Here is a 19,985-nt window from a genome sequence, read left to right as displayed (position 1 = left end):
ACTTACTGTTTACTAGGTACTGGGCACTGGGCCCGAGGCTTTACGTGTGTGTGTGTGTGTGTGTGTGTGTGTGTGTGTGTGTGTGTAATTTCTCCTCACAACATTTCTGTGAGGGAGGGGTTCTTTTTATTGCTATTTGACAGATGAAGAAACTGAGGCACAGAGAGTTTGAGTGACCCACTCAAGGTCAAACAGCTAGATGGCAGACCCTGTCAGTCCCAACTTCAGAACTGACCTTCCCAACATGCTTCCCAAATCTGAAATTCTCAGGTCCTGTAGAATCTAGTTCTTAAAAATATCTGCAGTCCTTGTCACTGTCCGTATCCCCTCTGCCCTCCCCGTTTCACCCCAGTTCCCCTCTCGCCTGGATCAGGGGAGCCTCAGGTCCTTTCTTTTCACTCTGCTGCCAGAGTGGATCACGTAAAATGCAAATCTGACTGTCTCACTCCCCAGCCCGAGGCTCTTAGGCCTGCCTTGCTGCAGAGTCCCAGTTCTACTTTAGAACCCGGAGCCTAGTATGCCTCCACTTTATTTCTCAGTATTTCTCTGCACCAGAGTCCCTGTTCCAGCTTTATCCTGCAGCCTTCCTGCTCCCTGGCTGCCCTCACCCCCAGGCGAGGCCCCTGCTGTGTTCTTGGCTTGGAATGTGAGAAGACGAAGAAGACAAACTTTGTCTCAGAATGTGGTTCTTCAGTGTATGAACTGGGTGACCTTGGGCAAGCTCCCTCACCTCTCTGTGCTTGAGTTTCCTCTCTGGAAACAAAAATGAGGGTGATAAAAGCATTGTTGGAGAGAGTGCATATCAAATGCTTCAGAGAGTGGTGGGTGGTTGGTGCCTTAGTACTTGAGTGACACGGGGGTAGCTGCACCTGCCCAGCACAGTGAGCAGACGAGTCATTAAAAGATGTCCCGTATCCAGTGGTGATAGACATGCTTGAGAGCCTCCTCCGCCCCCCAGACCTGTCCATCCAGGAGCTGTCTACCGGCCACAGCCCTTCTCCCAACAGCCTCTGTTTCAGGTTTTCCATCCCCTTTCTTTTGGAGGAGATTTCTCTTATTCTTTGAACTCTGTGATGCAGTAGAATGAGGGTAACGGAAAGATACTGGAAGATACCTGTCAAGAGACAGATGACAGTTGCTTGGGACCCGTCAAGCAAGGATAGGAACAAGCAAGATGCTTAACCATGGAGAAAAGGTGGAGAAGAGTTTCCAGAAGGATTATGGTATACTTGGCTTGTCAGGTTTGGGGAGGAATCAGAGATGATAGTTGTGGCGCAAATCTACATGATTCATGAATGTCCGAGATGGTGCTATGTAGTAAAACCTTAATTAACAGGAATCCAGCTAAACCAACGCTGAAAAAAAAATTTAACTTTTGTATACATTCAACTTGTAGAAGAAAGACGCAAATGGCAATAAGACAAGCTGTCAATCATTCTTTGTTTTTGTTTTTTTAATAAAAAGGAAAGAGAGGGGAGATCCTGGAACGAATTTTGATTCAGCCCAATTCCTTTCTCTTTGTAATCATTATCATTACTGTGTAAGAACTAGTGTGTGTTCATGAGATACAGGTTCTTATTTCGGAGTTGTAACTTTGAGTTTGAAAACTAGAGGCGGGAGGGAGAGATGGACCTTGATGGCACTCTGCATACATTACACTTACTGAAGTATTTGCCAAAGGGAAGAAACAGACCAGAGAAGCTGGCTGCTGATGACAGATGAAACAGGGCTTTCGGGTTAACCCCCGGCTCGCCAGGCCACTGCTTTCTGGAGCAGCCCGTTTGCCACGACCGTGCCCTGCAGAACCCGAGCTACACTTGCCTCCTACACCCTTCGGGCTTCCAGTCCCTCTGAGCACTGTCATCAGGAACACAGCGATTTGAAACAAGACCCTGGGTCTTAAAGGAGAAGGAAATGGCCCTTGGCCAGGTTCACGTTATGCAGTTCGGTTGTGATAAAAGGGGTTTTCAGCCAGTCACATGGGCTTTCTGGCTCTGGTAAAGGAGTCATTGCCACACACGGACTTCCTGAGCCACCAGATCTTACGATTCTCTTTAGGCTGTTGTCGAACTCTGATACGCTTTCATGCCTCCTTTGCCAAAGTTCAGTTTATTTGTTCATTCATCCAACAAATATTTATTGAGCTTTTCCTATATACCTGTCCCTGTAGGCAGTGGGGATACAACAGTGAACAAAACAGACAGAAATCTTTTATCCTACTGGAGAGAGACAGTAGACAAGTGAAGCGTTGGGAAGTGCTGGGAGGAGAACGGAGGGCGAGGCTGCTGTGTTTGGGTCTGTATTAACAGATAGGACTGCAGAGCAGGCCTCCTTGAGGGGAGGCCATTAGAAGACCCCCAGGAGGGGAGAGAGTGTGTGCAATGTTCCCGACTTAAGTCAGGCTCACATTCCTCCTAGAGCTCTGTTTGCCAACTGAACAACCGGTTCACACTGAGTTCGTTCTCTACTCTTTTTATTAAGGTTTCGTGAAAGTAAAGCCTTTCACTGAAGTGTGAGCATTAGGCAAGACACAGATAGAGAAGCTGTTTGCAGGGTGTTGGCAGCGCTTATTCCCCAGGGCTCAACCCACATTGTGTCCACTTGGGGTTCTCGCCATTGATTCTCCAGTGATGGAGCTAGCTGGGCCCCAAGCGGGACCAAACTCAGAAGGTGCACAGTGGCACGCGCCCTGCCCCAGTCACTTGATGCCACTCTTCAGAAGGAACCTCTGTTACTTGTTTCTTGCTACTCTCCTGGAGATACTCTGTGCATTCATGAACTTGAAAATCAATAAGCAAAAAAGTGCCACAGATGTTAACATCTGTGTCCTGGGCTTTTTCACTAACAGTGTATCTTGGTGGATGGTTTCATGTCGCTTCCTATAGACTCACCTCGTTCTTTTTAACGACTGCATAATATTTATAAAATAAATGCTCCATAATTGATTTAACTTTTCTCCATTAATGAACGTTTAGGATATTTTGAATCTTTTGCTGGGATAAGCAATGTCATAATGAACACCCTTGAGTGTACATTTTTTGCATACACATATGGGAGTGTATCTGTAAGTTAGAATCTTAGAGATAGAATTGGTGGATGAAAGGGAATGTGCATTTATGTTTTGACTGATAAGATCACATCGCTCTGCCATTGCAACTGTACCAGTTTGCACACCCACTAGCAGTGTAAATGCTTCCTTTCCCACAGCTTTACCAACACCATGCTGTCAAATTCTTTGATCTTTGCCAGTCATTAGATGAAAGTGTAGTGTAAATATGCATTCCTCTTATTAGGAATGTTGTTATCTGATACATGTTGTTCCTAATTGGATTTTCTCGATATTTTCTTTTCTGAAAAGATACTGTGTCCTGTGTCTTTTTTGTTTTTAAGCCGTGTGAACAGTTGTGTTCTTACATGTTTTATTATCATGCTCATACTCTGGTACTTTATCTCCCAGAGCAATAATATTAAGAAGGAACGTATCACATGTGTAATGGCTGCCCATAACTGCTTTCCAAAGGTTCAAGTGTTTTGAAATATTAGACATAATCAAGAGCTTTACCTGCATAGTTTGATCTTCAAGCTAAGATACAGTTAGATGCCAGGAAATAACAGTGTGTAGCACGAATGTAGGAAAAATGTCATCTCGGGAGGGAGGCCAGAACGGATTTTTGTGGTTAGCTGTCAGTTACTCCTGAGGAAGAAGAGAGCAGCAGACCAGGGTAAAGCAAAAGCCATCTTGTCTGGGTACTTGGGGACGATCAGTGCCCTTACAGTCATCCTGCCTGATTTGGCCCCAGAAACTACTCGGTTCTTCCCTTTAGTCAAGGGTCCAGGAGCTAAAGGGAGGAGACTCCCGGCATCTGAGAGCATCACATGATCTGAAAAGTTTATTCGGGAAAGAAGCGTGATGAACTCAGCACCCTGCCCCTTGGCCGAGGCACCGATGAACCGGAGAGTTGCTTGTGTTTTCCAGCTGCAGTTGGGTTTCTGACGGTGTCCAGTGTCATCACCATGTCCGCCCCCTTCTTCCTGGGGAAGATAATCGACGTCATTTACACAAACCCCTCTGCGGACTACAGCTCCAGCCTGACCCGCCTCTGCCTGGCGCTCGGCGGCGTGTTCCTGTGCGGCGCCGCGGCCAACGCCGTCCGCGTCTACCTCATGCAGACGTCAGGTGCCACGACCCACCTCCTGGGCCACATGGGGTGGGGTTGGGGGGGGCGGATCTCGTGGGTTCCCTGTGCTCCGGCCCCCACCTGTGCTCTCCGGCCCCTGTGCTCTCTTCCTCCACCGCGTGGGGGACAGGGCCAACACTGGGCTGGGGATTGTTGTAGATCATGTGCTTTGTGCTCAACCTGCCTCTCCCGTGAATTAGAGCGCAGTCGCCTGTGTGCCTTCCGGGAGGTTTGAGTGAGGCGGCCGCAGAAGCCGGGCCGTGCCCCGCGCTGTGCCGCCCCTGCAGGCGGAGCCGGGCGATAGTGGTCGGTGTCACTGTGAGGCCTGCTTGTTAGTAGGCGGTGACACCACAGTGACGCTAGAGCCCGGCACACCCGACTCCAAGTCGGTTGCTGGCCATTTAGCTGATGAAATACTCTGTAGATAAGTAACCAGTTCTTGCTATTCGAAGTTAAATCCAGGAAAGAATTGCGAAGGAGAAGCAAAATTAGCTTTTGAGAAGTTAAGGTCGTAAAACTTCTCTGTAAGTTATACTTTACGAAAGTCTCTTGGTCACATTCCGTTTACTACTGTATCCTGTCCTCGGCATCCTCGGGCTGTGGGCACCGAGAGGAGATCGGTGCTGGTCAGCAGCGCGTGCCGATTAGTGCGCCCGGGCTCCCACCGCACCCAAGCCAGCGCAGACAGGCCTCCGGGGCTGCGGCTCAGAAGAGGCGCCGACCTCGGGCCGCGCGGCTGCGTGTTAGCGGCTGAGCCCAAGCCGATGCCACTGCTCTTTGCCTTGCAGGTCAGCGCATCGTGAATAGGTTGAGAGCTTCGCTCTTTTCCTCGGTTCTGAGGCAGGAGGTCGCTTTCTTTGACAAGACGCGCACCGGAGAGCTGATCAACCGCCTGTCCTCGGACGCGGCCCTGCTGGGGCGGTCGGTGACCGAGAACCTCTCGGACGGGCTCAGGGCCGGAGCCCAGGCTTCCATTGGCGTTGGCATGATGGTATGTCGGCCCGGCTGCCGGGGTGCCCTGCGGCCGGGGCTCGGCCCGCGCCCTCTTCTCAGGCGTGAGGTGCGCTCCGTTGAGCTGTTCTCATCGCTGTCGCAGAGGCCGCGGGGACCTGGAGCAGCTGCTTCCTTGGTGGCACCTGCGCCTTCACTTCTCCGCCATGAATTCCTGTCTGGAGAACGGACCGTTGGCATTTAGAAAAACTTACCTTGTTGCCTGGGTTTTCCGAGAACGTGTGAAAGTGGTGGGAGGGCCCTCGGGTCCTGAGTGTGGGTCAGAGGAGGGGTGTCAGTTCCGTCCCCAAAGGCAGGAAGCTGCCACTGCCGTCTGGATGGGACAGAGGCCTCATTTCCTGTCCTCCTCCTATCAGGAGCAGGTCCCCTCCTGCACGCAGGCAGCTCTGCCCTCCCTTAGGGGAGCCGGCTCCACCCAGGCCCGTGTCCCTTCCTTAGCTGGGGGCCTGAGCCCAGCTCCCTTCTTCACACCAGTGGTCTCTTCAGACCTGCGCAGCTGCCTGGTAGGAGTGTAGTGCAGGCCACGTGTGCCAGGGTACATTTTCTAGTAGCCACGTTTAAAAAGCAAAAAGAGGGAATTCCCTGGCGGTCCAGTGGTTAAGACTCCGCGCTTTCACTGCTGTGGGCCCGGGTTCAGTCCCTGGTCGGGGAACTGGTACTAAAATCTCACAGGCTGCGTGGTGTGGCCAAAAAAAATTAAAAAAAAAAAAAAGCGAAAAGAAAGGTGAGGTGAGATTAATCTTAATAATTTTACTTAATATAAACAATATTATCAATTCAACATGTGTTTAATATAAAAATTGTTAGATATTTCAAATTATTTTTTCATATTAAGATTTCAAAATATAGTGTGTTTTCTTTTATAAATTTATTTATTTTGGGGTCTTAGTTGCTTAGTGCAGGTAGTTGCAGCAAGCAGGGGCTACTCTTCGTTGCGGTGCACGGGCTTCTCATGGCGGTGGCTTCTCTTGTTGCGGAGCATGGGCTCTAGGCGCACGGGCTTCAGTAGTTGTGGCTCGCGGGCTCAGCAGTTGTGGCTCGCAGGCTCTAGAGCACAGGCTCAGTAGTTGTGGCACACGGGCTTAGCTGCTCCACGGCATGTGGGATCTTCCCGGACCAGGGCTCGGACCCTTGTCCCCTGCATTGGCAGGCAGATTCTTAACCACTGTGCCAGGGAAGCCCCCAAAATATAGTGTGTATTTTATACTTACGGAACACTTAAATCTGGATGCTAAATTTTCATTGGGAATACCTGATCCGTATTTAGATTTCATAAAATTTGTGGTTGAAAAAGTATATTAACATACCCAAATTCCCAGACATTCTTAAAACTTTACCAATAACTAAATAGAAATGGAGTATCAGTTTTTAAATTTAAATTTTAATTAAAACTAAATAAAATGTAAGGTTTAGTTCCCCAGCACACTGGCCACATTTCAGGTGCTCAGTAGCTGTGAGAGGCTGTCATCTTAGCACAGTTCTAGACCCCTAGAATGAGGACGGTGACTGATCTTTTCTCACAGGTGGAAAAGCTTGGGTTTCTGTCCTGTGTCCCACAGGGCATTCAGTCCAGAGCAGAAGAATATGTTGAGCCTGTAAGATCTGACATACAGAGTGGAAGACAGCTTTGAAATCTTATGTATGCCCAGCCAAGAGAGAAGCAAAACTCTGGGAGAAGGGCCCTCCTGAACTAAAGCACCATTTCCAGATATTAATAGTCCAGGGCTCAGGAAGAGCTGGGAACCTCTTTTTGTAGCAGGTGAAGAGAGTCCCAGTGTAGGGCAGGTGGCTCATCACGGGGAGGGAGCCTTAGTACCTTGAGCTGCATAGCAAAGTACCACACCTGGGGGCTCAAACAACAGAAGTTTATTTCCCGTGGTTCTGGAGTCTGGGAGTCCCAGATCAAGGTGCTGACAACGTAGGTTCGTTCTGAGGCCTCTTCTCTTGTCTTGTGGGCAGCCATGCTCTCGCTGTGTGCTCCGCTCACAAGGCCTGTCCTCCGTGCTTGTGGGGAGAGAGCTGCCTCGCTGGTGTCTCCTCTCTTAAGGACCCGAATCCTATCAGATCAGGGCCCCCGCCCTTATAACCTCATTTTACCTTAACTCCTTCCTTAGAGGCTCCATCTCCAAGTCCAGCCCCATTGGGGCTTAAGGCATATGAGTGTGGGGGGGACACAAACACTCAGCTCATAGCAGGGCCTCATAAGGGGGCATCCCCTGGGACCTGGCCTTTAGCTCTGGAGGAACAGAAGTGTGCTTTGTTTCTCATGGGCTCCCTGGACCTGACTATGGTAAGCCTGCTCCCAAGAACCTAATGATGTCTGTACCATACTGCCAGTTTGGTAATTTACGTTCGGGGGTCTCCCTCCCACCATTAAGATGTGTGTCCTGATACTCCAGCGCTCCTTGTATGACAGCACCCTGCAATATTCTTCAGAAGGATATTTCTAAGCGTGGAACCGGAGCACGGGGAGGGAGGGTTCTGAGCCCGTCCCCAGGGCCTGGGGGGCACCGAGGGATGCTCCTGCCCCCCGTGCAGAGGGCTTGCTTGGGCTGTGCTGAGACCTGCCTGGGTGCCTCGCTGCCCCTGCATGTGTCCTGTGGCCACTGCCATCCCAGCGTCTGCTTGTCTGCTCAGGGTGGGTCGTCCCATGGATCAAGGTGCTGAGCTCATTGCTGCCTCAGGGCCTCTGTGTACTTGCTCTTCCAAGACCACATGACCCTGTGGTTTCTCTCTCTCTCTCTCTTACCTGTTTGCTCTCTGACTCTCATCTTTGCTGTCCCCTTGGATGAAGCTCCACGTGGGTCAGTTATCTCCCAGGTGCCTAGAATAGTGTTCGCTGCATGACGGCATTAGGCAACCAATGAGTAAATAAGTGAATGATTGCGTGCTTCGTCCTTTACTTTACATTTCAGTCTGCAGCTTTTCCTCAGCATTTTAGGAGAGCCTTATACTGATGATACTATTTTATAATTAATAATTTGTCGAAGAAATGCTAGTACCATTTAAAATACAATCACCTAATTGCAGGGTTGGCTACGGGAAAACCCCACTGTGTTACCTCCCCTTCGAGCAACTCCAGTTGTTAGGAGACTCCTCCTTTTGTTGAGTCTAGATCCATCCGACTGCGATTCCAGTCCTCTGAGCCGCGGAAACAGCTCTAACTTGGTTGTTACACCCCCTGCCAAGTCCTCTTTCAACTCTGTCATATGATGTGGGTATTTTTGGTCTTGCTGCCACCTGAGTCATTTCAGTGAGATATTGCTCAGGTTGTTCAGAGCCCTTGATCTGGACCTGAATGCAGAACTCCTGGTGAGGTCTGGCCAGCGTGGAGCAGAAGGCGGCCTCCTTCCTCTGCTCACATCCTGCCCCCCTTCTCTGTCGGTGAACAGCGTGGCCTGATTTACACAGCACTGGTCCTGCGTTGTGTCAGTAGTGGTGCAGCAGTGGAGGGTAAAAGAGCCCCACCCTTGCTTCAGCAGCTCTCTGTCGCGTCACTCCTGTGTGGCAGGCTGAATATTCATGGGGCTTTGTGAAGATTGAAAATGTTTGAAAAGTTCTACCAAAACTGGATGTACGATTTTGAGACAGCAACCTTTAAGCCTGCCTGTTAATTTCAACACACGCACACACTTAGAGCGGGCAGTGAGAATGTCTTGCTACTCTGTGTAACACAATACCTTTTGGCTTTTGTTTTTGACAGTTTTTTGTCTCCCCTAATCTGGCCACTTTTGTTTTGAGTGTGGTGCCTCCAATATCCATCCTTGCTGTGCTTTATGGCCGATACCTACGGAAACTGACCAAAGTCACTCAGGACTCCCTGGCACAAGCCACTCAGGTAAAGGCCCCTCCCTGGTGTGGTCTCCACTTGAATGAACTCAGAGCCAGGGTATCGGTGGGCAGACCCTAAGGGATGTGCTGAAGCTTTTCAAAAAAGTACTTCCTTTTCCTTACATTAGCCCCCCGGATCTTAGCAACACAAAGTACTCTGCCTTCTAGACTAGATTAGTACCCACACCTCAGCGTTGAGCCCACTTGACTGTACATTGTGTGAACTTCTTACTGTCACTATTTCTTATAGGACGAAAAAGCTAATTATATTCTGAAAATAGTTTCTGGATGATACTCTGTCCTTCATTAATGAATAAGGGTAGCTTTGTAATGCTATCCAGTATTGTCTTTTTTAAAAATTAAAAATAACTTATATTTTCATGTTACAAAACCATGCATATTTATGAAACTAAAATTTTGAGAATATAAAGAGAAAAAATAACATGCATAATTCTAGCTCTCAGAATGAATGTTATTAACATTTTGGAGTCTATCCTTTTCATCTGTCTTTTTCACTACGTAAAATATATGTCTTTATCTATCTACCTACCTTCCCATTTATCTCTTTATCTACCTGTATATATGATGTGTCTATGTATAAATATATATTTGTTTCCAAAAACAGGATTGTTTATCATATACTCTACTTTGTAATCTATTTTTGACGTAGTTGCGTATCATGAGCAGCTTTCTATTGATAGTATCTTAAAAATGAGAACCACATTTTAATTTTGCCTCCCTCGAAATATATGTATTATTTCTCCCAGCTAGCTGAGGAACGTATTGGAAATATAAGAACTGTTCGAGCTTTTGGGAAAGAAATGACTGAGATAGAGAAATACACCAGCAAAGTGGACCATGTGATGCAGTTAGCAAGGAAAGAGGCATTTGCTCGGGCTGGTTTCTTTGGAGCAGTAAGTAGATCATTTTGGAAAGAGTGGAAAGGGTAGACGTTATGACTGGGAGGGGTTTTTATTCTGTGAATCTTGCCATACGTAGAAAATACTTCTCCCTCAAGAGTAAGAATTACCATCCTTAAAATATTTTTGTGAAGGAGGAGGAAAACAAGTAAATGTAATTAAAAGAAAGGTGGTGAGACCAAGACAGTGTGGGATTGGGCACTGATTCTCAGAGTGTGGCCCAGACCAGGCATGTCAGCTTCACCTGGGAACTGGTTAGGCACACCAGCTCCACTCTGGATGTCCTGAATTGGAAACTCTTGGGATGGGGCTGGCAATCTGTGTTTTAGCCCCAGGTCATTCTGATGCAGGCAGTTTGAGACCCACTGAGGATTAACCAAAATAATCTCAGTGTATTTCAAGAAGGAAGTATAAGAAAATTGATCACGTTGATCACAATGAACTCGGGTAGGACACCGAACTAGAAAATCACCATGATGGCAGATTCATAATATGTTCAAACTGGAAAGAATGTTAGAGGTGATTCAGTAACGGCCGTGACTTAACGGATAGGAAGGCCCAAGGAGGCAGCACTTACAGAGACCACGCACCTAACGCAGGTCAGGGCAGGTGAGCGAGATGCAGGGCTCTAACTTCTCAGTGCAGCCTGCCCAGCCCAACACGGTACAGTGTACTGATTTCCTCCAGTTAGGGAAGGCCTCCTTACTATCATTTTTCTCCTTTGCAAATTGATTAGACTGAGTAAAATAGGAATCTGATGGGTGACTTAGTGTTTAGGTTTCTGTGTTAATGAGATTATTTCCTTCAATACTGTGATATTTCAAAAGTATTTTTAAATTCAGATTAAAACTTATTTAGTATTTTGGAAAAATCTTGCTTGATGGTGAAATGCATAAAGGGAATTATAGGCCATGCAAATGCTTTTTGCATTTGGCGACTTTGGTCCCCACCTGACTTCTGTGTTTTCTTCCCTTGACAGACCGGGCTCTCTGGGAACCTGATCGTGCTTTCCGTCCTGTACAAAGGAGGACTGCTGATGGGCAGTGCCCACATGACAGTGGGTGAACTCTCTTCCTTCCTAATGTATGCTTTCTGGGTTGGATTAAGCATTGGAGGTATATAATTTAAATAGGCTTGGGAATTTACAAATCAAAAATAGGGTTATAGTTTCTGAAATGAAAAGTTAACTTTCCCATTACTCCACCTCTCATCAATTAACTAACTGCAAAAACCTCTCCTAGAATGTTACTCCAACTTGACTTTGAAAGAAAGAGCAGAGATACAAGTGGGATCCTCCGTGGGGTCTGGAATTTCCAGGGTTTTGCAGGCCCCCCGTAGCTGGTGGAGCTCCGGGTCTCACTGGAGCTCTTTCCAGCTGCATGTAGGGCAGCCTGTTCCCTTTCACCGTAGGATGGATGCTGGGGAGGAAGGGTGGTGTGAACAGACATGTACAGGAACCCCCGTCCTCTGGTGGTGATGCTTCCATGATGGGCAAGTCACTGGTGGGGAGTAAAGTTCCTTCTGTACAAAGTCAGCCATGTTCAAAACTAGTGAACAATCACAAATATAAGTGATAAAGTACATGAAGCACAGTTGCTTGCTTTTGTCAAGAGCCTCTCAGATGAGCTTTCATCATCTACTTCTGAGTGAAGGGAAGCAAGACCCGTGGAGTCTGCGAGGTTTTCTTTTCCGTAGCTTTCCTGAGGCCCCAGCCAGCTGGGAGCAGATGATTTCCTGCTTTGGAAAGGATGGAAAGGTTAGATAAACACTGAAGTCTGGTTCAAGGAGCTCAGGTATCCCATGGGGGTCACCTCAACCCGACACTCTTGTTGTTTTCAGGGTTTCAGGGTTTTCTACTGGTTAAAGGTATAGACTTTTCCTTAGACATCTGCAGGCAAGTGAGGATGTTTTCTGGACTGAGATTTCCAGAGACTCCTTTAAAAATAGCATAATAGTTCCTCTGGCTGGTCTTGAAGACAAACCTGATCAAGACACTTCCGGGTGCTGAGTGACTTGGGATGCGAGAGGGCCAGTTCAGGAGGACAGAGCAATGACAGTGTTTCTCTTTTCTCTCCGTCTCTTGGGTTGGGCCTGTCGGGCTGTAGGCTCGCACACCCGTGTGGGTGGGTTCCTTTCAGCCTTTTGTCCCACCTCAGAGCGGACTTGTCTGCCGCCACCTTCCCTCTCTGTGGCCTTCCTGTGCACGGTCCACGCTTGACCGCTGTCAGCTTTCCTCCTGCCCCCCCCAATCTTGAGTTTTCTGCCACATTTGTCTTGATCTTTCTTAGTCCCTCTGCTGACACCTCCTTTTTTCCATGGTACTTGACCTGATAGACACTACTTCTGTTTTGGGGTGTTCTGCTGCCCTATCTTTTGTCCCAGGTTCATAGCTGTGTCTTGCACAGAAATTGGTTGGAAACACAGTTCCCGTCCCCTGGGAGTCAGTTACCTCCCCTGGTCACAGATGTGCTGCTGAGGCTTTGTCTGTGCTTGAGATTTCGGGGGGCTCGGCCTCCTGAGCCACAGGCCACCCCACAGCTCTGGTTGATGGTTCCTGCCGTCTGGAGGTGGAGAGAGGAGTGAAGTGTGGGCGGGACTGTAGGGACCTGTTACAGGTTGAGTTGGGTTTTAAATGTTTTTGTGAAGCTCACTGTTTAGAGTGATTCTGTAGTGAATCTGCAATCAAGAAATCCTGTTTTATTTATTAAATAAATCAGAATTTTTATATGTTGGTTCCTGCTTAGAATAGATTTTACTGAAAAAAAAAAACCCACAGTAAATTCTACATTTATTTTCTGTTGTGAGAGTGTCAGAGGTGCTATTTGAAGGAAAACATGCTTGTTTCTTTTATACCAGAGAAGGCTCTTACATCTTCCTATCAAACCCAATATCTTTTTTTCTTACATTTTTATTGAGGTGAAATTCACATAACACAAACTTAATCATTTTTAAATGTACAGCTCAGTGGCATTTAGTACATTCACAGTGTTGTGCAACCACTACCTCTGTTTAGTTCCAAAGTATTTTCCTCACCTCGAAGAAAAGCCCATACTCATCAAGCAGTCTATACCCGCCTCCCCAGCCCCTAGCAACCAGTTTGCTTCCTATCTGTATGTATTTACTTATTCCGGATATTTCACGTGAATGGAATTATATAGTTTGTGGCCTTGTGTGTTTGGCTTCTTTCCCTTCGCATGTTTTCAAAGTTCACCCACATTGTAGCATGTACTTCATTCCTTTTTGTGGTTGAATAATATTCGATTGTATGGATAGACCACATTTTGTTTATCCAGGGCCATTTTGTCTTTGTTTCTGTTTTCCAGAGTCTAAACTCTTTACTATGTTGTGAACTACTTCCAACTCTTTCCCTTGACTTTTCCTTCCTTCCTTCCTTCCTTCCTTCCTTCCTTCCTTCCTTCCTTCCTTCCTTCCAATTAATAGACTTCTTAAAAGAGCAGTTTTAGGGGCTTCCCTGGTGGCAGAGTGGTTAAGAATCCGCATGCCAATGCAGGGGACACTGGTTCGAGCCCTCGTCCGGGAAGATCCCACATGTCACAGAGCAGCTAAGCCCGTGTGCCACAACTCCTGAGCCTGTGCTCTAGAGCCTGTGAGCCACAACTACTGAGCCCACGTGCCACAACTACTGAGCCTGAGCTCTAGAGCCCATGCTCTGCAACAAGAGAAGCCACCGCAATGAGAAGCCCGCGCACCACAACCAAGAGTAGCCCCCGCTTGCCACAACTAGAGAAAGCCTGCGTGCAGCAACGAAGACACAATGCAGCCAAAAAAAAGGAGCAGTTTTAGGTTCACAACAAAGTTGAGCAGAAAGTACAGAGAGTCCCATAGACCCCCCGCCCCCCATGCACAGACTTCCCCATTTATCAGCATCCCCCACCAGATGGTGCATTTGTTATAATCGATGAACATACACTGAAACGTTATCACCGAAGTCCAGAGTCTACCTTAGGGGGTCACTCGTAGTGTTGTACGTTCTGTGGGTCTGGACAAACGTATAATGGCATGGATCCACCACTGTAGTATCATACAGAGTAGTGTCACTACCCTAAAAATCCTCTGTGCTCTGCCTATTCATCCTTCCTTCCCGCCAGCCCCTGGCAACCACTGATTTTTTTACTGTCTCCACAGTTTTGCCTTTTCCAGATGTCGTGTTGTTGAAATCATGCAGTGTGGAGCTTTGCACCTTAGCTTCCTTCACTTAGTAGTAGGCATTGAAGGTCCCTCCATGTCTTCTCATGGCTCAATAGCTCTTTTCTTTTTAATGTTGTCTGGATGGACCACAGTATCCATTAAAAGGACATCTTTGTTGCTTCCAAGTTTTGGCAATTATGAATAAAGCTGCTGTAGACATTTGTGTGCAGGTTTTTGTGTGGATATAAGTTTTCATCTCCTTTGGGTAAACACGGAGGAGCACGATTGCTAGATTGCATACAGTAACAGTATGTTTAGTGTTGTAAGAAATCGCCAGACATTCTTCCAAAGTGGCTGCACCACTGTGCGCTCCCACCAGCCCAGAATGGGAGTTCCTGTTGCTCCACGTCCTCACCAGCATTTGGTGGTGTTAGGATTTCGGATTTTTGCTGTTCTGATAGATTCGTTGTTGTCATAATTTGCTTTTTTCCCTGGTGACGTGATGCAGAGTATCCTTTTATATATTTATCTGCCATGGGTGTATCTTCTTTGGTGAGATGTCTGTTTGTCCATTTTTTAATTGGCTGTTTGTTTTCTTATTGTTGAGTTTTAAGAATTCTTTGTATACAATAGTCTCCCCTTATCCTCGGTTTCACTTTCTGTAGTTTCAGTTACTGGTGGTCAACTGCAGTCTGAAAATATTAAATGGAAAATTCCAGAAATAAGTCATAAATTTTAAATTGCACACCATTCTGAGTAGCATGATGAAATCTCACGCTGTCCTGCCTCCTGCCTGGGACATGGGCCATCCCTTTGTCCAGCGCATCCCACCCGTTAGTCTTTTGGTAGCCGTCTCAGTGATCAGATGCACTGTGTAGTACTGCAGTGCTTGTATTGACGTGACCCTTGTTTCACTTAATAATGGCCCCAAATTGCAAGAGTGGTGATCTGGCAATTCAGATATGCCAAAGAGAAGCCATGAAGTGCTTCCTTTAAGTGAAAGGGTGAAAGTTCTTGATTTCTTAAAGAAAGAGAAAAAATCATATGCTGAGGTTACTGAGATCTATGGTAAGAATGAGTCTTCTGGTCATGAAATTGTGAAGAAGGAAAAAGAAATTCATGCTGGTGTTGCTGTCCCACCTCAAACTGCAAAAGTTACACCACACTGCTTAGTTAAGTTGGAAAAGGCATTTAATTTGTACAAGATACTTTGAGAGAGACCATGTTCACATGACTTGTTACAGTATATTGTTATAATTCTATTTTATTATTAATGTTACTCTCTTACTTTATAAATTAAACTTTATCTTAAGTATGTGTGTGTAGGAAAAAAATACAGTTGACCCTTGAACAACACGGGTTTGAACTGTGAGAGCCCACTTATACAGATTTTTTTTCAATAAATACGTACTGTAGTACTACACAATCCACGGATGCAGTTACAGAGGGCCTGCTACAAAGTTATACATGGATTTTCACATGTGAGGGGGTTGGCGCCCCTAACCCCTGTGTTGCTCAAGGGTCAGCCGTAGTATATATGGAGCACCACGGTTTCAGGCATCCAAGGGGTTTTGGAACGTATCCCCCGCGGATAAGGGGGAACTACTGTATTTTGGATACCAGTCCTTTGTCAGATGTGTCTTTTGCAAATAATTTCTCCCAGACTGTGGCCCATCTTCTCATTCTCTTGACAGTGTCCTTCACAGAGCAGAAGTTTTTAATTTTAATGAACTCTAACTTCCTTATTTTTTTCTTTTGTGGATTGTGCTTTTGATATGATACTTAAAAAGTCATTGCTGAACACAAGGTCATATATGTTTTTCTCTTATGTTATCTTCTCAGAGTTTTATAGCTTGGCGTTTTACGTTTAGACCGCTTTGAGTTAATTTTTGTGAAAGGTGAAAGGTCTGTGTCCTGAATCATTTTTTGCACATGGATGTCTGGTTGTTCCAGCACCATTTGTTGAAAAGTCTACCCTTTCTTCATTGAATTGCATTTGCTCATTTGTCAAAGATCAACTGACTATATGTATGTGGCTCTGTTTCTGACCAATGCATTCTTAATTTAACCTGAAGGTTTTAATCCACCGTATCTTGTATAAATAACCGTATACCTTAGACAGAATATTTGAATTGCATTTTTTCAGCATGCTTACGGAGGGAAAGTGTTACAAGTATATGTTCTGGCAGTTGACATGGAGTGTACTTGGAGTTTAAATCATTAATTAAATCATAGTTCAAAGGTGGCTTTAAGAAGAGGTTGGAGGCTTCCCTGGTGGCGCAGTGGTTGAGAGTCCGCCTGCCGATGCAGGGGACATGGGTTCGTCCCCCGGTCCGGGAGGATCCCACATGCCGCGGAGCGGCTGGGCCTATGAGCCATGGCCGCTGAGCCTGTGCTCTGCAATGGGAGAGGACACAACAGTGAGAGGCCCGCGTACCAAAAAAAAAAAGAAGAGGTTGGAGTATTTAATATTGCCAAATTTCTTTTCAGTTTTTAGCCTGGTAAAAGTTGTATTTGTTGAGTGTCTGAAAGGAGGGTTTGATTATGTGGATATGTCTTTTAAATGAATATTGGGGTACCTTAAGTTCCTTATAAGTATGGGATAAGCATTATATTTTATTTATATTGCTATGTTTTTGAGTAGGTAGACTTTTATGTAACATTGTGATTTGTTTTTTGTGTTTTTTTTGCGGTACGCGGGCCTCTCACTGTCGTGGCCTCTCCCGTTGCGGAGCACAGGCTCTGGACACGCAGGCTCAGCGGCCACGGCTCATGGGCGCAGCCGCTCCGCGGCATGTGGGATCTTCCCGGACCGGGGCACGAACCCGTGTCCCCTGCATCGGCAGGTGGACTCTCAACCACTGCGCCACCAGGGAAGCCCTAACATTGTGATTTTAATTCAGTGGTTGATTAATATGACTATATGTATTTATAAATTCCCTGATCTGACCAAACATTAAATCCTTACTAGAAATAATGAAATTGGAGGAGGAGAAACTGAAGGAACACAAGGGTATGAGACTGAGGGAACTCTGATGGATTCCCAGGTAGCTGCTTCAAATCAGATTCTGTATTAACAGCAGGTTGTGGTCACTGTTCCCAGAGGTGCGGGAGTAGCAGAGGGCCGTTTCCTGGTACCAGTGATAGACGTGTGCCTTTGCTTCTCACCCAGGTCTGAGCTCCTTCTACTCAGAGCTGATGAAGGGCCTGGGTGCCGGGGGCCGCCTCTGGGAGCTCCTCGAGAGAGAGCCGGAGCTTCCTTTCAATGGTGGGTCTGAAATGGGTTTGCTCCTCTTGGCTGGGGTTAAACAAATGTGGTTTCGGACCGTGACACCAGCTTCCTGCCCCACTTGGGATGGACGAGCTGGAGCGGGATGCTGTCCCTTGCATGTGGCAGGGACAGGGCCGTCAGCGGGGTGGGCGGTGAGGAAGCACAGCTGCTGGGCTCTGTCATGGGGCCCCAGGGCGTCCCTGGAGGCGTGGGGACTGACCACAAAGTGTGCAGCCACTGTTTACCTCCCTGCAGGCGATTTGCTACCACAGACAGCAGGGTAGAAGTGAGTGCCTCTCAGGGGTGCAGATAGGAAGGGCCCGGCCAGTGCCCAGACTCGTCTCCCTTGGTGCTTTTGACGTTTGTGTGGGCAGGGGGAGGGAGGCAGGAAGAGGGATCACACGTATAAAAGCCTCTGAGTTGCCTGGCTTCGGGGGTGGGGTGGAGGGTGCTGGTGCTAATTGGCCGGAGCTGTCTCCTTCATCAGCTGCTTCCCGGGAAGCCGGTGCTCGGGGCAGCTGTGTGGCCTGGGCCAGCCAGCCAAGGGGTCGGGGGACGGGGCTGGGAGCGGCAGCCACTGCTCAGCTGCTCGCTGAGGTACTGGCGTTGGCCCCAGGTCAGTAGTGAATGCCCAGTATTCTCCACTATGACAGGCTGGGAGAGACTGAGCCCCTTCTCCCAAGTCAGGAGCAAGGTTACACAGGACAGAGCAGACCTCTGACCCCCCTCTAGCTCCGGGGCTGTTGTGCAGCGCCCGCCTGTTCATCATCATCCTCTGAAAACATTGATTTAGAGAAGGTGAGGTAAACCCTAGACAAGGGAACCGCGGAGGCAGCGTACAGGGAGAAGGCCACTGGGCTCGCCCGGATGGCTCCCGGGCTGGAAGCTCCATCCACGGCTCGGTTGGCACGGGCAGCCTGGCCCCTCTTCACCTCGGCGTCCCGTCAGTAAGCCTGGGATGGGGACTTCTACCTCTCAGGGCTGCGAGGCTCCAGCAGGGTGGCGGGCGTATGGTTGTAGTGCCGATGCAGAGTGGGTTCAGGGAAGCGCTGGTCGGAGGCCTCCTGACTTGCCCGGGAAGAGCCCAGACTCCAGGACTCGCCATGCTGGGCCGTGTCTACAGTCAGACAGGCGGGCACTGGGCTCCGCTGTGAGCCTGAGCTTTGCCCTGAGTGATTGGAGCTCCATCTTCCCTTGCAGAGGGGGCCATTTTAAACGAGAAGAGCTTCCAGGGTGCTTTGGAGTTCAAGAACGTGCATTTCGCCTATCCAGCTCGCCCAGAGGTGCCCATATTCCAGGATTTCAGCCTTTCTATCCCAGCAGGATCCATCACAGCACTGGTTGGCCCAAGTGGTTCTGGCAAATCAACAGTGATTTCTCTCCTGCTGAGGTTGTACGACGCCAGCGCTGGTGAGTGGCTGAGCACATTGTAGGACGGGAGGCCTCTCCTGGGCCCCCAGAGAGGGTCAGGTTACACAGGGGCCGTGCAGTGCGCGAGTTCTGAACACAGAGGGTTTGTTCCCAGCAAGGAAGTCCCAAACAGAGGATTCACTTTTCGGGCTATGGCAGCTCACACAGAGGGCCCATCAGGTATCTTGTGTTCGCCACTCAGGTCCAGAGTGACTTCCTGAACCCCACCTCCTCGTCTCCCGTGTGGTGCTTCCTCCACCGGGAGAGGGGCTCCAAGAAGGTGCCTTGGGGCTGCTGAGCACCACCGGCCACGGCAGCACCATGAGTACGTGCCACTCTGTGCCGGCCCTGAGCTTGTGCAGGAGCCCGGGCTCTCCCTGAAGCCCTCCAGTCCTCCTGCCTGGGGCTGGTGTGCAGACAGGGCATGTGGCCGTCACTGATTCACTTCTGGGCCGCTGCTCCATTGAAGCTTTCTTGCGGTAGTAGAGATTTTCTTACAGACTTTTCTCATTCAGATTTTTTTTTTTAAATTTTTAACTGGATTATAGCAGCTTTCAGAGCAAAGAACACATTATTTTACTTCTTTATATCTTTTTAAAATATACAGTTGACCTACAACATATTAGTTTCAGGTGTAGAGCATAATGATTCCATATATGTATATACTGTGAAATGATCACCACAGCGCGTCGAGTTAACATCCATCACCACACACAGTTACAGAGTTGATATCCTTCTTTGTATCAGAGCTCGGAGAAGATAGTCTGTTTTTGGATTAAGAAAACAATGATGGGGACTTCCCTGGTGGTCCAGTGGCTAAGACTCTGCGCTCCCAATGCAGAGGGCCCAGGTTCGATCCCTGGTCAGGGAACTAGATTGCACATGCATGCCGCAACTGAGAGTCCGCATGCCGCAACTAAGACCCAACGCAGCCAAAGTAAAATTAAATAAATATTTAAAAAAAAAAAGAGTGGTATTTCTCAGCAAGAAAACAATTGTCAGTATAAAATAAAACCATGAATTTGAAGAGTATGTCTTATGGTCTTTTTGGTTACAACAGTGTGAGAGCTGGTTATGTGCCAGGTAATTATCTGACTCACAGGTCCTGACCACAGAACCACCAAGTGCATTAAAATGGGTATTACTACACTGTTGGCCTCTGGCATCACTGCCTTGGTTTACCCTCTACTTGCTGTAAAATTCTGAGTTTAGAAA

The 19,985-nt window shown here is 47.8% G+C and overlaps 1 protein-coding gene and 1 non-coding gene across 6 annotated transcripts in view; both read left to right on the top strand.

Moving 5' to 3' along the window:
- Positions 1–19,985, top strand: part of ABCB10 (ATP binding cassette subfamily B member 10) — a 32,701-nt gene that overhangs the window by 3,850 nt on the left and 8,866 nt on the right. For 3 of the 5 annotated variants that reach the window (XM_060125612.1, XM_060125609.1, XM_060125608.1), the window contains exons 2-8: positions 3,977–4,177; positions 4,967–5,169; positions 8,893–9,027; positions 9,788–9,934; positions 10,920–11,055; positions 17,262–17,357; positions 18,561–18,770. In XM_060125612.1, coding sequence (XP_059981595.1) covers positions 4,015–4,177; positions 4,967–5,169; positions 8,893–9,027; positions 9,788–9,934; positions 10,920–11,055; positions 17,262–17,357; positions 18,561–18,770 — 1,090 coding nt within the window. In that variant the 5' untranslated portion in view covers positions 3,977–4,014. The remainder of the gene's footprint in view (positions 1–3,976; positions 4,178–4,966; positions 5,170–8,892; positions 9,028–9,787; positions 9,935–10,919; positions 11,056–17,261; positions 17,358–18,560; positions 18,771–19,985) is intronic. The other 2 variants (XM_060125611.1, XM_060125610.1) reach the window with 2 other exon arrangements.
- TRNAG-CCC (transfer RNA glycine (anticodon CCC)) lies at positions 19,569–19,641 on the top strand. Its single transcript has one exon. It is a non-coding gene; the product is annotated as a tRNA-Gly (tRNA).

Source organism: Lagenorhynchus albirostris, chromosome 16, assembly GCF_949774975.1.
Source record: "Lagenorhynchus albirostris chromosome 16, mLagAlb1.1, whole genome shotgun sequence".
Taxonomy (NCBI): domain Eukaryota; kingdom Metazoa; phylum Chordata; class Mammalia; order Artiodactyla; family Delphinidae; genus Lagenorhynchus; species Lagenorhynchus albirostris.
Note: the sequence above shows the minus strand (reverse complement) of the source record. Positions and strands in the feature narration are given on the sequence as shown.